Source organism: Macrobrachium nipponense, chromosome 36 (assembly GCF_015104395.2).
Source record: "Macrobrachium nipponense isolate FS-2020 chromosome 36, ASM1510439v2, whole genome shotgun sequence".
NCBI classification, from domain to species: domain Eukaryota; kingdom Metazoa; phylum Arthropoda; class Malacostraca; order Decapoda; family Palaemonidae; genus Macrobrachium; species Macrobrachium nipponense.
Window position 1 is genome coordinate 66,142,214 of NC_087220.1, and position 21,173 is coordinate 66,163,386.

At 40.6% G+C, this 21,173-nt stretch overlaps 2 protein-coding genes across 2 annotated transcripts in view; one reads left to right on the forward strand and one right to left on the reverse strand.

Moving 5' to 3' along the window:
• The first annotated feature begins 4,567 nt into the window (after positions 1-4,567).
• Positions 4,568-5,260, forward strand: LOC135203483 (uncharacterized). The gene has a single exon (XM_064233205.1). It carries the CDS (start codon positions 4,568-4,570, stop codon positions 5,258-5,260), a length of 693 nt encoding a protein of 230 aa, XP_064089275.1.
• Positions 5,261-10,187: 4,927 nt separating this feature from the next.
• LOC135203484 (trichohyalin-like) overlaps positions 10,188-21,173 on the reverse strand; it is a 24,367-nt gene continuing 13,381 nt past the window's right edge. Inside the window, exons 3-4 of the mRNA XM_064233206.1 lie at positions 13,071-13,193; positions 10,188-12,814 (exon numbers count right to left, since the gene is read on the reverse strand). Of these exons, the coding sequence (XP_064089276.1) occupies positions 10,188-12,814; positions 13,071-13,193 (2,750 nt within the window). The remainder of the gene's footprint in view (positions 12,815-13,070; positions 13,194-21,173) is intronic.

The window sequence follows — 21,173 nt, forward strand, 5'->3', positions numbered from 1 at the left end:
CTTCAGGTAGATGAATGAGAAAAGTTTACAGAAAAGGTGGTATTTATACCAAGAGGTCCATCCACAAACAAGCCAATTTAAGTCACCCCCGCTGATAATCTTCCTTTAATCTTCTTAAGTGTTGGTTGAATGAAGACGTTGTCGATCGTATCTGAAATCCATGCTCCTTTTGAGATGTTCATACCTGCCTCTCTTTTATTAAGGCCGATTCCATCATTTGACTCTTGTACCGGCAGTTGCTGCTATAAATTACACGTGAACAAATTCCAGTTATTTTATTTTGAGGTTAATGTTCATTTATATGGTTGAAAATAGCCGAGTTCTGTTGTCCATACCTAACTGACTGTTTGTGTTGTATTAATCTCTGGGGAAGGGATTTACCTCCGTAAATCCGATGTAAGATTGGTCACAGTCCTGGCATGGGATTTCGTATACCCCAGAGTCCTTTGGAGATGTCTTTTGTTGGACGTTAATCAGGGATTTGGCTAAGGTGTTTGGGTAAGTAAATACAAAAGGGTTCGATTTTCCGAGGGGGTTGGTTATTCTCTTAATCGTGTCCAGGTGGGGAATTATTATTTTATTGTTGGGTGTATCTCTGGTCTTGTCTTTAGGGGGTCGGTAGAAAATTACGTTTGCTTTGTGAATTGCTTTCTCAATTATATGGTCAGGATATTTTAAAGACGAAAGTTGCTTGCGAATTAGTTCAAATTCTTTTTCCAGGAATTCTGGGGAACAAATTCATAAGGCTCTTAAGAACAAGTTACTAGCTACACCTATCTTGATAGTAATGTCGTGATAGCTAAAGTAGTGAATGTATGAAAGTGAGAACGTTGGTTTTCTGTATATGGTAAATTTGTATTCTGTCGTATCTCTGATTATTAAAACATCAAGAATAGGAATTTTGTTGTCTGTTTCCCATTCAACTTTAAATTTGATGCTGGGCACTAATGTGTTTAATATCGAGAGGAATTTATTAAAATTGCCCCACCTATTATCCCAAAATGTTAGGATATCATCCACGTATCTCATCCACAGCATGTTTTTGGGTTTTATTGCATTTATTACTGTAGTTTCAAAGTATTCCATGTACAGATTGGCTAGAACAGGATTTAAAGGACTACCCATACTACACCCGAATTTTTGCTTGTAGAATGATTCCCCGAATGAAAATACGTTATTAGATGCACATAATTCAACTAGCTTTATTATTTTGTCAAGCACCAATGGGAAATGATCTGAATAGGGGGATAATTTTACCCTTAAAACTGAAGAACGTCCTGTACTGGTACTTTAGTGAACAGGGAATCTACGTCCAGGCTTAAAAGTTTTATGTTGTGAAGTGGTATATGTGCTTCTCTGAATTTGTGACAAAAATCTTCCGAATGTTTAATGTGACTGGGGGAAAAAGTGCCTAAAAAAGGGGAAAGGAGGCCAGCTAACCATTTAGAAATTTTGTAATTGAAAGCTCTGGCACATGAAACGATGGGTCTGAATGGAAGATTGTCTTTGTGAGTTTTGGGAAGGCCATAAAAGTAGGGTAATTTAGGATTAATTACTTTAAATTTCTCTAATAGTTCAATACTCTTTTTGTCTTTGCCAATTAATCTTACTTTCCGAAAAAATTCTGTGGGAACGTTTTGGAGGGGATTTTTCGTCAGTTTTTCGTATGTGTTTGTGTCGCTAAGGAGCTGGTTGATTTTGTCAAGGTAGAAGTCTTTGTCCATTATTACGATTTTGCCGTCTTTGTCGGATCTACTTATTATAACATCTAACTTTTTTAGCGAGTGGATGGCTATCATGAATCTGCGGGGAACAGGATATTTCTTATGTAGTCAGTTAAAGTATTTAGTAACACTCCTTTTAAACATATCTCTTCACGGTTGTAGTTTTTGTCAGATATGAATTTATCAAAAGCCACTATGAAGTCTAGGTTGTTTTTGCGGTCTGGCATAAGGGCGAAGGATAAGCCTAAATTTAAAACTAAATGTTGATTTACAGTAAGGTGGGGGGTGTTGGATAAGTTTAAAACTTTGTCTTGTTGCTCAAGATTATTCCATGCGCTATTGTCTATTAAGTTATTTAACTTGCGTAAAAGTCTGTTGGAATGAGTCACGCTATTATAGGCAGCAATGTCGGAACAGAATGAAATCAGATACCTGTATATGTGGTCCGTAGTGAGGAGGCGAAGATTAGACTGGCGGGTTCCATATATCACTCTGCGTAGTACGAAGGTGTCGTTTTTCGTATCGGTGATTCTTTCCTCCAGGAAAATCTTGTGTGAGAGAGGGAAGGGGTCCGATTGCAGAGTCCATCTCCCGAATCCGTACATTTTTGGTAGTACTTGTTCTTTGAGGCATTCTTCTAAAAATGTGTTTTTGGTTTTCAGCCGGTGTAGTCTGATCAGTTCTTTCTCAAACTTGCGAAAAATTGGCTTGACTTCTGGAAGTGAGTGAAGAATCCTGGAAAGGCGGTGGAATTCCTTAATGGGCTGAAAATAACTGGTAAAAATGTTCTGTAACAACAGAATTCCATCTAATACAAGGAGCCCATAAAAACACCAAAATATAGAAAAAAAAAGTACTATATTTCAGAGACTGCGTGTCCCCCTCTTCAGGTAGATGAATGAGAAAAGTTTACAGAAAAGGTGGTATTTATACCAAGAGGTCCATCCACAAACAAGCCAATTTAAGTCACCCCCGCTGATAATCTTCCTTTAATCTTCTTAAGTGTTGGTTGAATGAAGACGTTGTCGATCGTATCTGAAATCCATGCTCCTTTTGAGATGTTCATTACCTGCCTCTCTTTTATTAAGGCCGATTCCATCATTTGACTCTTGTACCGGCAGTTGCTGCTATAAATTACATGTGACAAATTCCAGTTTTATTTTATGGGTTTATGTTCATTTATATGGTTGAAAATAGCCGAGTTCTGTTGTCCATACCTAACTGACCGTTTGAGTTGTATTAATCTCTGGGGAAGGGATTTATATATACAACACACAGAACGTAAAAAATGAAAGCATAACAAACCAGTCAATAAAAAAACCACTAACATTAAACAATTCACAGAATAGAAAGTCATACCCGAAACAAAAGTTCAGCCGAGAATCTAAAAAAAATCTCACGTTCACGGTAACCATTCATAATGAGATCATTGTCGTTCACAGGCGCCAATGGTCCAATTTTTCTGTCCCGTAACAAATTACGTGCAAGGTCGAGTTGAATCGAGAGCAGTTTTATTCTTCGTTATTTGCCGACTTTTATCATTTGTTTCTTTCCGGGCGGTTGTGGGAAATACAGTCCACAGGAAGAATGTGCTCTTCTACAACAACAACAACAACAACAACAGCAGCAACAACAACAACAAAAACAACATCAATTACAGCAAGCCTTGCAGATGAATTTATGCTTCCTAATATTAGCAGCAATGACTTGGACCATCGACGACCGATGGTCTCTTGTTTGGCAATTTTTCATAAGTTGCATTTTACCAGAGATCTTTCACACTCACAACTGATCCCTGATCCGCTTCTCTTGTTTGTTTGTAGGATGTTTTCACGTTGCATGGAACCAGTGGTTATTCAGCAACGGGACCAACGGCTTTACGTGACTTCCGAACCACGTCGAGAGTGAACTTCTATCACCAGAAATACACATCTCTCACCCTCAGTGGGATGGCCGGGAATCGAACTCGCGGCCACCGATGTGGCACGCCAGCACCATACCGACCACGCCACCAAGGCGATCTGATCAGCTTGTCCTGCCAATCGATTTGCTGAGCAGCAGAAGCGCCAATATATGCAGTAAATGATTTGATTTTTATTTATACAGATTTTTGGCATTATGCCAAGCACTGGGGCAACTAAGGCCATTCAGCGCTGAAACGGAAACTGACAGTAAAAGGTCTGGAAGGTGTAATGGGAGAGGGTGGACAGTAAGATGGAGGAAAGAGAATATGAACGGATCTATAGTAAGAATGAAAGTAGTTGCAGCGGGGGCCGAAGGGACACTGCAAAGAACCTTAAGTAATGCCTGGAAGAAAGAGAATATGGACGGAGGTACAGTAAAAGGAACGAAAGGGGTTGCAGGTAGGGGCCGAAGGGACGCTGCAAAGAACCTTAAGTAATGCCTGGAAGAAAGAGAATATGGACGGAGGTACAGTAAAAGGAACGAAAGGGGTTGCAGGTAGGGGCCAAAGGGACACTGCAAGGAACCTTAAGTAATGCCTGGAAGAAAGAGAATATGGACGGAGGTACAGTAAAAGGAACGAAAGGGGTTGCAGGTAGGGGCCGAAGGGACGCTGCAAAGAACCTTAAGTAATGCCTGGAAGAATGAGAATATGAACGGAGGTACAGTAAAAAAATGAAAGTACGCTGCAAAGAACCTTAAGCAGTAATGCCTACATTGCACCGAATGAGGCTCACTGACTGCACTATCCCCCTACGAGGAATATCCAGTAAATGTGCCTTGCTGTCCAACTTCTCATTTCCAGAGGTGCTTTATTCCTAACACTGCTGGACTAACGAAGTCAGTCACCCAGAGGAGGAGGAGGAGGAGGATGTCGTGCAATGGAAACTCCCGAAGTTCAAGCGAAGAAGCGAAGAAGCGGAGAAGCGAAGAAGCGAAGAAGCGGAGAAGCGGAGAAGCGAAGAAGCGAAGAAGCGAAGAAGCGAGAAGCGAAGAAGCGAAGAAGCGAAGAAGCGAAGAAGCGGAGAAGCGAAGAAGCGAAGAGAAGGAGAAGCGGAGAATCTGAGAAGCGGAGAAGCGAAGAAGCGGAGAAGCGAAGGAAGAAGCGAAGAAGCGAGAAGCGGAGAAGCGAAGAAGCGAGAAGCGGAGAAGCGGAGAAGCGAAGAAGCGGAGAAGCGAAGAAGCGAAGAAGCGAAGAAGCGAAGAAGCGAAGAAGCGAAGAAGCGAAGAAGCGGAGAAGCGGAGAATCTGAGAAGCGAAGGAGCGAAGAAGCGAAGAAGCGAAGAAGCGAAGAAGCGGAGAAGCGGAGAAGCGGAGAAGCGAAGAAGCGGAGAAGCGAAGAAGCGGAGAAGCGGAGAAGCGGAGAAGCGGAGAATCTGAGAAGTGAAGGAGCGAAGAAGCGAAGAAGCGAAGAAGCGAAGAAGCGGAGAAGCGGAGAAGCGGAGAAGCGAAGAAGCGGAGAAGCGAAGAAGCGGAGAAGCGGAGAAGCGAAGAAGCGAGAGAAGGAGAAGCGAAGAAGCGGAGAAGTGGAGAAGCGAAGAAGCGGAGAAGAAGCAATGCATTTGCTGCCATAAAACAGTTCTCCTTTCATTTTAATATTATCCTCTTACATTTTTATCGATTTATTTATCAACCTCATTTATTGTTTCTTTTATAATGAGATATCTCTTCTTTCTGTATTTCATCTTACCTCATCTTGCTTCTTTCTAATGAACACGATCTACCACCCAATACAATTCTTGTATTTTAACAATTTACGTACATTCTATTTATTTATTTATTTATTTACGTATGTATTTATTTATTTGTTAATTTATGTTTCTAATAACTGATCTTCCCTGTCTGTATTTCCCAGTACCTTCTGTTACTTTTTTCGAATGGACACCATATTTCGAGTCAATGGGCCCTTTGGTGGGCTAATTCCATATGAATAAGTTTCCCCTTAATGATAATTATTCATTATTGTACCACAAAGACCTCACCATCTGCCAACTTGTTCCCACTTAGAAGTGTATGCCGAAAGTGTGAAGAAATCGATCGAGGAGTGAAGAGAGGTCAACCTTTCGTGGCTGTAACATCTGATGGGGACGTTTCAACTCTCACAGGAAAAGCGATCGTCTGAATATAACAAAAACCCAAAAAGCATCTTCAGCTAAGACCACGCCACAGAGAGTTACAGCAGTCAACTGAGTAGGATACACTGGGAACGCCGAAAGTAAACAAATACAACACAAACAACAGAAGTAAAACGACAAACACAATGCAGCTAAAAGTTTAAGTATATCCACTGAGCTGATTAACAGGTCTCCCAGGGCTGGCCCGAAGGATTAGATATTTTTTTACGTGGCTAAGAATCAATTAGTTACCTAGCAATGGGACCTACAACTTATTGTGGGATCCGAACCACATTATATCGAGGTATGAATTTTTCATAACCAGAAATAAATTCCTCTGATTCCACGTCGGCAGAGCAGGGAATTGAACTCGCGACTACCGAATCGGTAGGCGAGCAGGTAAACCACTCTTCCAACGAGGAACTAGCTAACATTCAAACAGGTCATTATGACCAATGGTCGGCTGTGTTCGTCCTGGCTTCGGCAGTTTTAAGTATAAATGTGGGTCAGTGGCCATTGGTTTGGTTTGGCTGAAGCCTCCCTGTCCGGGTAGATAGTTTAATGAGAAACTTCCCCTTGCTATAATTATAATAGTAATATGCGCCACTGAGAGAGAGAGAGAGAGAGAGAGAGACCTTCCATTCTGGATGAAACTTCAAATGGGCAAATGATTAACTCACAACCCAGTGGTGCTTTACCAATGGGACAATTGTTGGTGAAACAATTGGCCCCTTGATGAAACAAACACCTACAGCCAAGAGCTGGCTGGCCAGCATGCTTCTCCAGGAGCACTCTTGACCAATTGGTCAACTCTTGGCCATAGGTGCTGTACCAAGTGGACAATAATTGTACCCACCAATTGTCCACTTGGTAAAGTGCCTTTGGGAAAAAAGTTGACCAGTTGGCCAAGACTGAATTGGTCAACTCTTACGACAAAGTTACCTAACCGAGTGGACAATTGTTGGTCTTAATGGAACACCGGCAGCCCACAGCTGGCTGGCCAGTATGCTTCAGAATCTCTCTTGACCAAATGGTCAACTCTTGGGCCAAAGATGATTTACCAAAGGGAACAAATGCCCCTTGATGAAACCCCTGCAGCCAAGAGCCGGCTGGCCAGCATGCTTCTGAAGAAGCACTCTTGATCAACTGGTCAATGCTTGGGCCAAAAGTAAGTTACTATGAGGACAATTGTTGGTAGGAGCAGTTGCCACTTTGATGAAACATGTGAAGCTGAAAGCTGGCTGGCTGGCCAGCATGCTTCTTCATAAGCACTCTTGGCCAAAGGTGCTTTACCAAGTGGACAACTATTGGTGGGAACTATTGGCCCCCCCCCCCCCCCCCCCCCCAACCACCCCCCTCCCCCCACTAATAAAACACCTACAACCAAGAGCTGGCTGGCCAGCATGCTTCTTCAGAAGCACTCTTGGCCAAATTGCCAACTCTTGGCTAGAGTTGCTTTACCAAGTAGACAATAATTGGTGGGTACAATTATTGTCCACTTGGTACAGCACCTGTGGCCAAGAGTTGACCAATTGGTCAAGAGTGCTTCTTCAGAAGCCTGCTGGCCAGCCGGCTCTTGGCTGCAGGTGTTTCATCAAGGGGCATTTGTTCCCACCAACAATTGCTCCCTTTGGTAAATCATCTCTTGCCCAAGAGTTGACCATTTGGTCAAGAGATTCTGAAGCATACTGGCCAGCCAACTGTGGGCTGCAGGTGTTCCATCAAGAGCAATTGTTCTTACCAACAATTGTCCACTTGGTTAAGTACCTTTGTCGAAAGAGTTGACCAATTCGGTCTTGGCCAATTGGTCAACTTTTTCACCAAAGGCACTTTACCAAGTGGACAATTGTTGGTGGGAACAATTGCTCTTGATGAAACACCTGCAGCCCACAAGCTGGCTGGCCAGTATACTTCAAAATCTCTCTTGACCAAATGGTAAACTCTTGGGTCAGAGATGGTTTACCAAGGGGACAGTTGTTGGTGGGAACAATTGCCCCCTGATGAAACACACAAAGCTAAAAGTTGGCTGGCTGGCCAGCATGCTTCTTCATAAGCACTCTTGGCCTAATTGCCAACTCTTCGCCAAAGGTGCTTTACCAAGTCGACGATTGTTGGTGGGAACAATTGCCACCCTGATGAAACACCTACAGCCAAGAGCTAGCTCGCCAGCATGTTCCTTTAGAAGCACTTACGGCCAAATGGTCAACTCTTGGGCCAGAGGTGCTTTACAAAAGGGAAAATTGTTGGTGGGAACAACTGCACCTTGATGAAACATTTGCAACCAAAGGCTGGCTGGCCAGCATGCTTCTTCAGAAGCACTCTTGAACAAACGGCCAACTCTTGGGACAGATGTGCTTTATTAGAGGATAATTCTGGCCAAAGAGTTGACCATTTGCCAAAAAATGCTTCTCGAAAGGCATGGTAGCCAGCTCTTGGGCAGCCAGCTCTTGGCTGGGAGTGTTTCATCAATGGGTCAATTGTTCCCCCAACAGTTGTCCCCTTGATGTAACACCTCTGGCCAAAGAGTTGACCATTTGCCCAAAAATACTTATGGAGAAGCATGATAGCTCTTGGGCAGCCAGCTCTAGGTTGGAAGCGTTTCATCAATTGGTCAACTGTTCCCCCAACAGTTGTCACCTTGGTGTTACACCTCTGGCCAAAGAGTTGACCATTTGCCCAAAAATGCTTCTGGAGATGTGTGGTAGCTATAGCTCTTGGCTGCAGGTGTTTCTAACCTAACTGAAGAGGTAACCATTTGGCCAAGAGTGCTTCTGAAGAAGCGTGCTAGCCAGCCAGCTCTTGGCTGCAGGTGCTTCAACAAAGGGGCATTCGTTATCATCAATTGTCCCCTTAGTACAGCACCTCTGGCCCAAGCATTAACCATTTGGTCAAGAGTGCTTTTTCAGAAGCATGCTGGCCAGCCTGCTCTTGTCTGCATTTGTTTCAACAAGGGCCAGCCCTTGAGTTGAAACAAATGCAGACAAGAGCAGGCTGGCCAGCATGCTTCTGAAAAAGCACTCTTGACCAAATGGTTAATGCTTGGGCCAGAGGTGCTGTACTAAGGGGACAATTGAGGATAACGAATGCCCCCTTTGTTTGAGCACCTGCAGCCAAGAGCGGCTGGCTAGCACGCTTTTCACAGAAGCACTCTTGGCCAATGGTTACCTCTTCAGTTAGGTTAGAAACACCTGTAGCCAAGAGCTATAGCTACCACACATCTCCAGAAGCATTTTGGGCGGGAAATGGTCAACTCGGTTTGGCCAGAGGTGTAACACCAAGGGGACAACTGTTGGGGGAACAGTTGACCAATTGATGAAACGCTTCCAACCTAGAGCTGGCTGCCCAAGAGCTATCATGCTTCTCCATAAGTATTTTTGGGCAAATGGTCAACTCTTTGGCCAGAGGTGTTACATCAAGGGGACAACTGTTGGGGGAACAATTGACCCATTGATGAAACACTCCCAGCCAAGAGCTGGCTGCCCAAGAGCTGGCTACCATGCCTTTCGAGAAGCATTTTTTGGCAAATGGTCAACTCTTTGGCCAGAAGTGTTACACCAAGGGGACAACTGTTGGGGGGACCAGTTGACCCGTTGATGAAACGCTTCCAACCAAGAACTGGCTGCCCAAGAGCTGGCTACCATGCTTCCCAAGAAGTATTTTTGGGCAAATGGTCAACTCTTTGGCCAGAAGTGTTAAACCAAGGGGACAACTGTTGGGGGAACAGTTGACCCATTGATGAAACACTCCCAGCCTAGAGCTGGCTGCCCAAGAGCTAGCTACCATGCTTTTCGAGAAGCATTTTTTGGCAAATGGTCAACTCTTTGGCCAGAAGTGTTACACCAAGGGGACAACTGTTGGGGGGAACAGTTGACCCATTGATGAAACGCTTCCAACCAAGAGCTGGCTGCCCAAGAGCTATCATGCTTCTCCATAAGTATTTCTGGGCAAATGGTCAACTCTTTGGCCAGAGGTGTTACACCAAGGGGACAACTGTTGGGGGGAACAGCTGACCCATTGATGAAACACTCCAAGCCAAGAGCTGGCTGCCCAAGAGCTAGCTACCATGCTTTTCGAGAAGCATTTTTTGGCAAATGGTCAACTCTTTGGCCAGAAGTTTTACACCAAGGGGACAACTGTTGGGGGGAACAGTTGACCCATTGATGAAACACTTCCAGCCCAGAGCTGGCTACCATGCTTCTCCAGGACTCTTGGCTGCACAATCAGCTGAGCAGTCGCCCCTCTTCTTCTCATGGGAACTGCTCTTTGCCGAAAAGTTGTCCACCTTCCATTCTAGAGTGCCTGCATCTAAGCGGTCCACACTTGTACCCAGGGCCCATTTCTTTCTTTCCGCCATAAAGAGACCAGATAAAGAGACCAGTGCCTCTCTTTATCTTTGCTTTTTACCTTTCCTTTTAATCATTGCTGGTTGATTTTCTTTGATAAACTTCTCAAGTGCCAACTCTTCCAGTTTTCTCACGAGTTCAGTCCTCCTTTCTGCCTGCCTCTCCCTCAATCGCCTTCTCATCTTCCTATACATCTCCAGTCTCTTCGTTATCTCCTTTCTCCGCTTTTTCTGTCTCTTCCATATCTTACCAAGTATCTCCTTTTCCTTCTCCTTTTTCTTCTCCTCTGTCATTATTTCCATCTCCTTGCCAGGTGCCTCTTCTATATAATTTTCAGAAGTTTCCTCTGTACACATCTCTTGTATCTTCTCTTTAATTATCTTCTCCATAATCTCTCTATTTTCTTTCTCAATCTCCTTTTTGATTCTCTTCCTTATCTTCACTTCAACTCTCTCCTCTATCTCTCTCAGTCTCTCTTCCATCATCTCTCTAAATCTCACCTCTAGCTTGTCTATAAGTATTTCCTCTATCGTCTCTCTTTTTTGCCTTCTCATTTCTGTCCGTTGCAGCTTGTGCCCTTCAAGGTCAGGTCCTTTCCGTTTCTTCTGCACCATAAAGAAAATGTCTCCTTCCTTCGCCATTATGGTGTGTGCAATTTCAATGTCTTTTGCTCTGAGCCACTCTTCAAAGTCTTCTTCCGTCAAAATACTTTCGCCTTCACAAACGTCCCCGCACTCGCAGGGCATCAGTGAGCGGCACCTTTCAGATTGAGAGAATGCAATATCAGCAGGCCTGGGGAGCTTGGTCTCTTCTCCACTTTCATTCTCGTAGCTTTGGAAATTATCCATTCTCTTTTGGAACCAATCCCTTCTCTTCCTTCTTCTATCCTTCCTGTTATTTTTCCTTTGGAGGCTTAGTGCAATGCTCTCCAATTCCTCGTATTTTTTCCGCCCTTCCAGCAACTGCTCTCGAAGCTGTTTCTGTCCTCTTTTTAAATTTCTTATTTCGCTCAACAATCTTCTATATTTTGGTGTATCTCTGCCTTCATTTTCAATACTAGCTCCGTCTTCTTGGGCCCTCTTGGCAGTACTGTCAGGCTCTCTGTCCTCCTCCTCCTCCACTTGGTGTGAGATTCCAGGTGCCTGATCATTGGGATGAGCGTTTGGACCTTCCCTCTGGGTCACTATTGTGTCCAATTCTAAACGAGATAAGGCCAGATTGCTCTCCAATTGCTTCTTTTCATCCTCCAGTCTCGCTATGTCCTCTTTCAGGACAACTATTTCTTCTTCCATGACCAAGCCTTGTCTCTCCTGGGTCTTTAAGTGGTGTTCTAAGTTTGCTACAGTGGTTTCCAGAAGCACCACTTTTCTGCTTTCTTCCATTTTCTCTGTCTCAAGGAGAACTATCTTCATCTCCTTTTCTGAGTTTTCATTCTGAAGGCGATTTAGTTCTTCCATGAGACCAGTTTGCTTGTCCTCAATTTCTTGCCTCAATCTCTTCATGTCTTTCTTAGCTTGTCTAAGGTAGACATTTTTGTCCTTCATCGCCTTCAACAACCGAGAGCACTTGTTCTCGAGAGCCTCGATCTCTTTCCGTTGTTTGTCTTTCTCAAGGAGGTCGGTTTTCATCTCATTTTCCTTGTTTTTCTGTGTCGCTATTGTGTCCATTTCTAAACGAGATAAGGCCAGATTGCTCTCCAATTGCTTCTTTTCATCCTCCAGTTTCGCTATGTCCTCTTTCAGGACAACTATTTCTTCTTCCATGACCAAGCCTTGTCTCTCCTGGGTCTTTAAGAGGTGTTCTAAATTTGCTACAGTGGTTTCCAGAAGCACCACTTTTCTGCTTTCTTCCATTTTCTCTGTCTCAAGGAGAACAATCTTCATCTCCTTTTCTGTGTTTTCATTCTGAAGGCGTTTTAGTTCTTCCATGAGACCAGTTTGCTTGTCTTCAATTTCTTGCCTCAATCTCTTCATGTCCTTCTTAGCTTGTCTAAGGAAGACATTTTTGTCCTCGTTCGCCTTCAACAGCCGAGAGCACTTGCTCTCGAGAGCCTCGATCTCTTTCCGTTGTTTTTCTTCCAGATGTGGACCATTTTCGTCTTGGAGAAGCTGCAGGTTTTTCTCAAGGAGGTCGATTTTCATCTCCTTTTCCTTGTTTCCATCTTGGAGACGACTCAGTTCTTCCAAGAGACCGCTTTGCTGGTCCTCCATTTCTCTCTTCATTTTCTGATTGTCGTCCGCCAAGACCTGCACCTCCCTTTTCAGACCAAGAATCGTCTCTTCATATTGGTCGTGTTCCATTTCGCGCTGTCTTCTTAATTCCGTGCTTTCCTGGGCCAGTCGTGCCATCTCCTGCTTCAGACCAAGAACCAACTCTTCGTTATCGGCTGCCGGCAGTGTTCCAGAATTCTTTGCTTTGGCGTCCTTCTTAGCCTGTCTTAGATATTTATTTTTATCCTGAAGAGCAGCACACAAACGAGTAACCTGGTTCTCGAGCTGCTGAATCTCTTTTTGGTGTTCTTCTTCCTGTTGTTGAATGTAATCTTCATAGAACTTCCTCATGGTCAGCAATTGATCTTTTGGGTCAGCGGAGTTGTCGGTCGCCTGGTTAATGTCGTACAAAGATTTGATCCTCTCTCCTACTCCTCCTACTGGGTTTCTAATGGTAAACTCTGTTCGTGAGAACAGAGCCAGAAATTTATAAAGAATATCCATGCTGGGAAGCAATGTTCGGGCCCAGCATACAAATTTGTGAAAATTAAACAAGACTATAAACACTGTTCCTAAGAACAGGGCCAACAAATTATAAACAACAACAATGCTGGGAAGCAATGTTCGGGCCCAGCATCCAAACTTGTTGTCAAAGCTAATCAAATTCATGAACTCTTTAATAGTTAGTGAATGCATGATTGTGCCGAGTCAAGAAACCTGACGCAATCATAGTTTCAGAATCTGCCGCCAGCTCCGGTTTGTCTTCGGTGGCTCCGGATTCTTCGGAGCCTTCGCTGGGATTCTTGAGTCTCTCTACGGCCGGTGCTGGCTTCACGAGTCCTTCTCGAAGTCGTTGTCATCGAGAGTATCCTTTTGCTCACACGAGAAGAAGGGGGAAATCAGACATAACACTGAACTTTCGTGAGAATTTTCAAATCTTAACGTCCCTGGGGGATAGGGGTGGGGGGGAGGGGGTGGGGGGGGGGGGGGGGGGCGTGGAAGTTGACACTTTAATACTTCTGAAGATAACGAAGGAATTATTAAACCACGCAAGAGCGGAAGTTTCTTTATATGGGACGACGTGGGAGATAACTAAAAAAAATATCTTTGAATCATAAATATGTAATAACGCAAATAAAGACTTATAGGTAGGTATATATCAATAAATGTAATTTATCAATTGACTGGGTTTCTTCAGAGGCTATTTAAAAATGAAGATTTTATTGAAAGAAATATGGATGCAGCTTGGGTTATTTACGGCAACAGAAAACTTTGTAATTTATTTCCTGGTCTGCATAAATTAGATCCAGTCATCTTACGTGTTGTGAAACTTCGCTACAAATTGGATCAAGTTAATCGTTACCTACCATACAAAATATATGCTTGTTAACACGTACACTGTTTAAATGCCGTATTAATCTTACTACGTATTGTTGACACTACTTTGTAATGATGTTCACTATTATTTTTAAGATTTTTTACCTCTTGCGTACACACGGTTCCATACGAATAGGTTTTATCTTTTGAATAATAATAATAATAATAATAATAATAATAATAATAATAATAATAATAATAATAATAAGCGCAGACACTTCTGCACGGCCACACTTCGAGACGTCCCAATGGAATATCAAATCTAGGCCCAAAGCCAAGCGCTGGGACTTCTGAGGTCATCCCGCGCTGAAAGGGAAATTGAGACAAGGAGAACCTTTAAAGTTAATGCCTACAGTGAACCACGTGAGGCACACTGATCGCAAATTCCCTGTCGTGAGGATGACTCAAATCTATAATTAAATAAATACATACACCAAAATAATCATGGAAGGCTCTTCAGAGTAGCATTCCATTACAATCTACAGTAATTACATCATTATTCGTACATTTAAATTCAGAGAGAGAGAGAGAGACCTTACCTTACCTTACAGACCTTACATCTTGTTCGGGATGCCCCAGGTCCCTCAGTGTGAGGCACCTCTAATGTCTACCAGAGAGTTGCTAGTACATCTTCCGGTATATTTTGCATCTTCCAATCTTGGATGGTCTGGGATGCAGCTGAGATATTTGTCGAGCTTATTCTTAAACACATCTACGCTCACTCCTGTTATATTCCTCAGATGAGCTGGCACGCATTGAATAGACGCTGCATTATCGATGCTGGTGCGTAGTGGATTAATGTCCTGTGTGCTTTCCTTATTTTTCCTGGTATAGTTTTGGGCACTATTAATCTATCTCTGCTTGCTCTTTCTGATATTTTTAGCTGCATGATGTTTTCGGCTATTCCTTCTATCTGTTTCCATGCCTGAATTATCATGTAGCGTTCTCTTCTCCTTTCTAGACTATATAATTTTGATGATTGTAGTCTTTCCCAGTAGTCAAGGTCCTTAACTTCTTCTACTCTAGCTGTAAAGGACCTTTGTACAATCTCTATTTGTGCAATATCCTTTTGATAGTGTGGGTACCATATCATATTGCAATATTCAAGTGGACTACGAACATATGTTTTATAAAGCATAATCATGTGTTCAGCTTTTCTTGTTTTGAAGTGCCGTAACAACATTCCCATATTTGCTTTACATTTTGCCAATAGAATTGCTATTTGATCATTGCATAACATGTTCCTATTCATCATCACACCAAGGTCTTCAACTGCTTCCTTATTTGTGATTGTCTCATTATTAGGTCCCCTATATGCATATAGCTTTCCTTCTCTGTCTTCATAATTTATTGATTCAAACTTATCAGAGTTAAATACCATCCTATTTACCTCTGCCCAATCATATACTTTGTTAAGGTCTCTTTGTAGCGCGTTCTTATCTTCATCACAAGTTATTTCTCTACTTATTCTTGTGTCATCGGCGAAACTACTTACTACCGAGTCCTTAACATTACTGTCTATGTCTGCAATCATAATAACAAACAGTATTGCAGCTAACACCGTACCTTGAGGCACACCGGATATTACCTTGGCTTCATCCGATTTCTCATCGTTTGCAATAACTATCGGTTTTCTGTTGTGTAAAAATTCTTTTAACCATCTTCCTACTTTATCCACGATATTGTGTTTTCTAATTTTCTTCGCTAATATATTATGGTCTACCTTGCCAAAAGCTTTTGCAAAGTCTAGAGAAACCACATCTGTTTCATTTCCGCTTTTCATATTTTTGTATATGTTCTCACGGTGGACTAACTGTTGGGTTTGTGTACTTTTTCCGGGTACGAAACCATGTTGTCCTATATTAAACAAATTATTTTTTATTAAATGTTTCATATTTTTCTTTATTACCCTTTCATACACTTTCATAATATGTGATGTTAGACTCACAGGCTTATAATTACTTGCCTCTAGTCTTGATCCACTTTTGAAAGTAGGGGTAATATATGCTAATTTGTGCTCATCATAAATCTTGCCTGTATCTACACTTTGTCTTAATAATATTGCAAGTGGCTTTGCGATAGAATGAACTACTTTCTTTAACAAAATAGCAGGAACAATATCAGCTTCATTAATATCTATGTCAGCTAAATATTCACTATTTTCGTCCCTTACTTCTGTATCATTATCTTCATTATCAATTCTGGGGGTGAATTCTCTCTTATATCGTTCTGCTAATATGTTGCATATTTCCTTTTTTCACCCCATTTCGTTAATCTCCCTTCAATCTTAGAGGGTCTATTTCTATTCTTCTTTTATTCATCTTTTTCACGTATGAGTATAATAGTTTGGGGTTTTGCTTGACATTTACCAGGGTTTTTTCTTCCAAGTCCCGTTTTTCATTTTCTTTTGATTCTATAATCTTTTGTTCTGCATTTCTATCTTACTTTTTACTTCCTATAACTTTCCATGCATTTTTTTCTTTTGCAAGACCTTTTTTCCACTTTCTGATTTTCTAGAACAAGATCCTTCTGTCTCTTGGTATGCATGACTGATGTTTACTTTTCTTCTTCGGTATATATTTTTCTGCTATTTTCTCTTATATATTATATAGTATCTCCGTATTTACTCTTATGTCATCACTTACGAAAATGTTATCCCAATCTTTGTTTAATTCTTCATTTATTTCTGACCATTTTATATTTTTACTGTAGAAGTTGTATTTTCCATATCCTTCCCACTTTTTCATCTCTTGCTTATCTCTGTTTTCACTTGCTTTGGAATGGACTGTTAATTCTAGGACTTTATGGTCTGAAATACTCGCATTATAAACTATTATTTCTTAAACATAATTAACCTCATTCACAAATACTAGGTCTAAAGTATTTTCCTTTCTTGTTGGCAGGTGATTTATTTGTTGTTTGAATGTATTCTAGTAGCATATCTAATAGCTTTTCGAATTGCCTCTTATCTTCTGCGCTACTATTACTCTCTTTTTTATATGTATAAATACAACCACAATCTCCTATTTGTTTTTTCCAGTCTACGAAAGGAAAGTTAAAGTCTCCAGATAGGAGAATAGTCCAGTCCTTGCGATTTCTACATATATCATCCAATTTTCTTTTTATATTATTATGTCAAACTCTTTAGTATTAGGGGGTCTATATATTACTATGTTCATTAATTTTTCAGATTCAAATTCTACCGCTATTAGTTCACATTCTGAGTTACTATTTTTCTCATATATTTTTCCTTGTTTTTTGTCTTTCCCATATATTGCGGTTCCCCCTTGATTCCTTTTTTTCTATCTGATCTATAAGTTTGGAACCCTTTTATTTGATCATCATTCTCAGTCTCTTGGGAATACCAGGTTTCACTTATATTCATTATATCCATTTTCTTTTCAATTTGGGTTAGTTCTTCTAAGTACTCTATTTTTCTTTTTGAGTTACTCGTAACTAAACCCTGCGCATTCATCACTATGATGGTTTGCGTGTTTTCTCCTTCATTTAATATGGGTAATAATAAGGATTTTCCCATGTCTCTTTCCTGTTCTGGTATGTTGTTCTTTTTTTCATTTCCAGAAATTCTGACATTAAAAAATCCAACTTTTCCATAATATTTGATCTTCCTTCATCATAATTATTCATTTTGTCTGAATCTGAAATTTTCTTTAATTTCTCCGTATCTGCAATATCCTCTTGCATCATAAATACAGTTCTTATCTCTTGAGTTGTATCTTGGAGCTGACGGTTGGAAATATTTTTGGTGACACACCATATCGCGTTGATGGCTTGGTTTTTTCTTTCACCTGATATTCTTTGTGCCTTTCTTTATTTGTTTCTTTCTTATTTTGGATTTTATTATTTGATTGATTATTTATTTGAGAGAGAGAGAGAGAGAGAGAGAGAGAGAGAGAGAAGAGAGAGAGAGAGAGAATGAATCTTGCGAGGTGACGTCACCATCAAGAAAGGAACACTGTTACTTCACTCCCGGATAGTATGGGACTATAAATTGCTTTCGACATCACTTTCTCTCTCTCTCTCCCTCTCTCTCTCTCTCTCATAATACCTGTATATACGTGTGGCACACCAGTTTTATCTTCATTCCCAAAAACTAAGAAGATACAAAGTAACTAGCTCTAATATTCTCTCTCTCTCTCTCTCCTTTGCGCTACCAGGCTACCAGTCCTAAAAAGGCTTCAGTACCCAATCACCTGGTGGTTTTGTGGGCGTGTGTCCACAGCTGCCTTCTAGAAAAACATTTTTTTTTTTTTTTGTCTCCGGTTTGTATAAAGATACGAATGGCCATCAGGACAATTTACTAAGTACAATTTATCAGCTCATTACATATACATCATTCGATAAGATTACAAACCGAACTCTTAACAATGATTACTTTCCCCTACAGTTATCTTACTTCTTGAGATATTATGCAGTTTCATTGCGTTGAAAAAAAAAATAAAAAAAAAAATAAATATGAAGTTTCTTGACGCTGGAAGAAATAAAGTAAATATGAAGTTTCCTGACATTGGAAATAAATAAACAAGGTAAATATGAAGTTCCCTGACGTTGGAAAAAATAAAAACAAAGTATTTTTTAAATGTAGTATTTAGACACAGCTTTTAGTAAAATTCATAACCAGCTCTGAAAGGCTTCATGTCTTGCTACGTTAAAAAAAAAAAAAATCTGCTAAAGGGAAGTAAGGACCAATGAAAGCATTATTCACTGCTTAAAACAAATGGCTTATGAAGATTTGTGTGTTCACTGAAGCCGCTACACTTCTGTTATATAAATGTAAGGGGGCGTTCCCGAAACTGTGTTGTCTGTGAGTCACACAGACTACGAAAGCAATGGCTTGTCTCTGCGTGGGTTTCTCAAAAAGTCTTAGTTTAACCAGACCACTGAGCTGATTAACAGCTTTCCTAGGGCTGGCCCGAAGGATTAGATATCTTTACGTGGCTAGGAATCAACAGGTTACCTAGCAACAGGACCTATACAGCTTATTGTGGGATCCGAACCAAATTATCACGAGAAACGAATGTCTGATTCCAAGCTGGTGGGAGGTGGGAGCGAACTGTGGGTTTTTCACGAATGGTCCCGATCAAACAAGTTAGTTTTTGGCCCTGTTTGAGTTCGCCAGGTTAATCTCGCGTGGGGCAGCTGGAGATTAAAGTGGGGATTAACGACGAATTGACTGATAACAGTAATGGTGACTGAGCGAAAGGAGGAAACGTAATAACAAGGATAACACTGATAAAAATGACGTGAGAAGATATTGTAAAAAGGACTCGTGAATAATAATAATAATAATAATAATAATAATATAATTAAAATAAAATAATAATAATACTAATAATAATAATAATACAATAATAAACAATGAAAATAATGGAGAAGAAATCATATAGATGTTAGTCTTAATATATATATATATATATATATATATATATATATATATATATATATATATATATATAAATATATATAAAGGTTAAAATGTATGAAAAATATATGGTTTTAGATATTTACACTTACATCACAGCGGATTTCTTTATCATTTTAGGGACACAGTAGAATATAATAATAATAATAATAATAAAATACAATAATAATAATAATCTAATACTATAATAATAATAATAATAATAATGATCCTAGAAACGGCACACATAGTAAGAAAAGTGATGGACTCCTAAGGAGGCAGGATGCAACCCGGAACCCCACACTATAAATACCACCCAGTCGAATTAGAGGACTGTGATAGAAGCAAAAAAAAAAAAAAAAAAAAAAAATAATAATAATAATAATATTGGGTACAAGAGAAGCAGCTGACAAATTGAATACCATTATCAACCAAAATAAACAAAGAGCAGCAGTCAATTACAACATCATCTAACAACCGACATCAACAAGGAACCCGCAATGCCTAGTAACTAAAAAAATAAAAAAAATAAAAAAAACACACACACACACACACAATGAAAAATAACAATAGAGGCAGACAGCTTATTGCATACTGAAGCTACAATACTGCACAATATACAATCTGACGCGTAGTGTCATCCTTATTAGCATGCCGAACATTCCAAGGTTGCAGACGGAGAGGCTTCTGGGGGCAGCCTCACCATTTGGTTATCGAGGGGCGAGAGGGGCATTGGCGATCATTTCCGGGTGTGCCCAGCGATGTCGGTGCCCTGGGGGGCATTATGGTGTGTATGTGTGTGTGTGCGTGAATACCACATAAAAAGAACTAACTACCAAAGCTATAAAATTCAAGAACGTACATACCCTAAATGTTTACTTACGTCAAGAAGGTATGGACTTGTTTGTTTACCTGAACTGTAATCTCTGTAGATGTTTGTTTATATATTACACATACACATACACACACACTAATACTATATCTATACTTACATCAAACCTTGCATGGTCAAGCTAAATTCAAAATTCCGAAAAAAAAAAAAACCGTACGAAGAAAAAGGGCACGCTTACAAAAATATAACCTCACTCTGTTGTCAACACGAGCGAATCAAAACAAAAATAACATCACGCTACACCAGCGACCTTGAGAAATCTGGCCTAACGGGGTCTCTCTCTCTCTCTCTCTCTCTCTCTCTCTCTCTCTCTCCTGTTCGATGCCACAACTTCTGCAGCTTTATATGATATCCGAGACCGACAACGTCAGAATTTGATTCAGGGAACAGAGAGGGAGGAGGGACGAATGATATGGAGGAGGTGGGCTATAAAACGAGGCTGCTCAGTGAAATTTTAAATGCTACAGCATAACAAGGGATTATTTTGACTGTAGTAGTCACATACTGTATATTTTTGTGCAGCGTGTCCTCCTCTCTCTCTCTCTCTCTCTCTCTCTCTCTCCTTGGTAGAGTCGTGTTACAGTTTCCAACCTAATTTTAAAATAATTCCATCAATATGAAGGGCTGGTCCCTCCCAGAGTATTTCGTCAATTTTCTTGGTGGGGACCTAACAATTTATCCCATTTTAAAAGAAAATAGACCCACAATGAAAAAATTAACTTCCTATATTTACAAGCAAACCGGACCCAAAATTAAAGAAGTTAACTTTCATATAATTATAAATACATTGGACCAAACCAAACGCCCCCCCAAAAGAAAGTAAAACTTACCTATATGTACAAGTAAATTGGACCCAAAAATAAAAAATATAAATTTTCTATATTTTCAGCAATTGGACCCAAACATAAAAAAAATTCCTATAATTATCAATAAATTGGACCTGAACATAAAAAAACCTACTTTCCTGTATTTAAAAGCAAAATCTACCCAAACATTAAAAAAAATTTACCTTTGACTCACAAGAGAAACAAACCTTTCGGTCTCTTCAGAGAGGAAAAATCAACAAAAATATTGACACGACGCAGTCATATGCTCTTGTCTCAGCAGATGTTGCTATAGCGGCTGACTG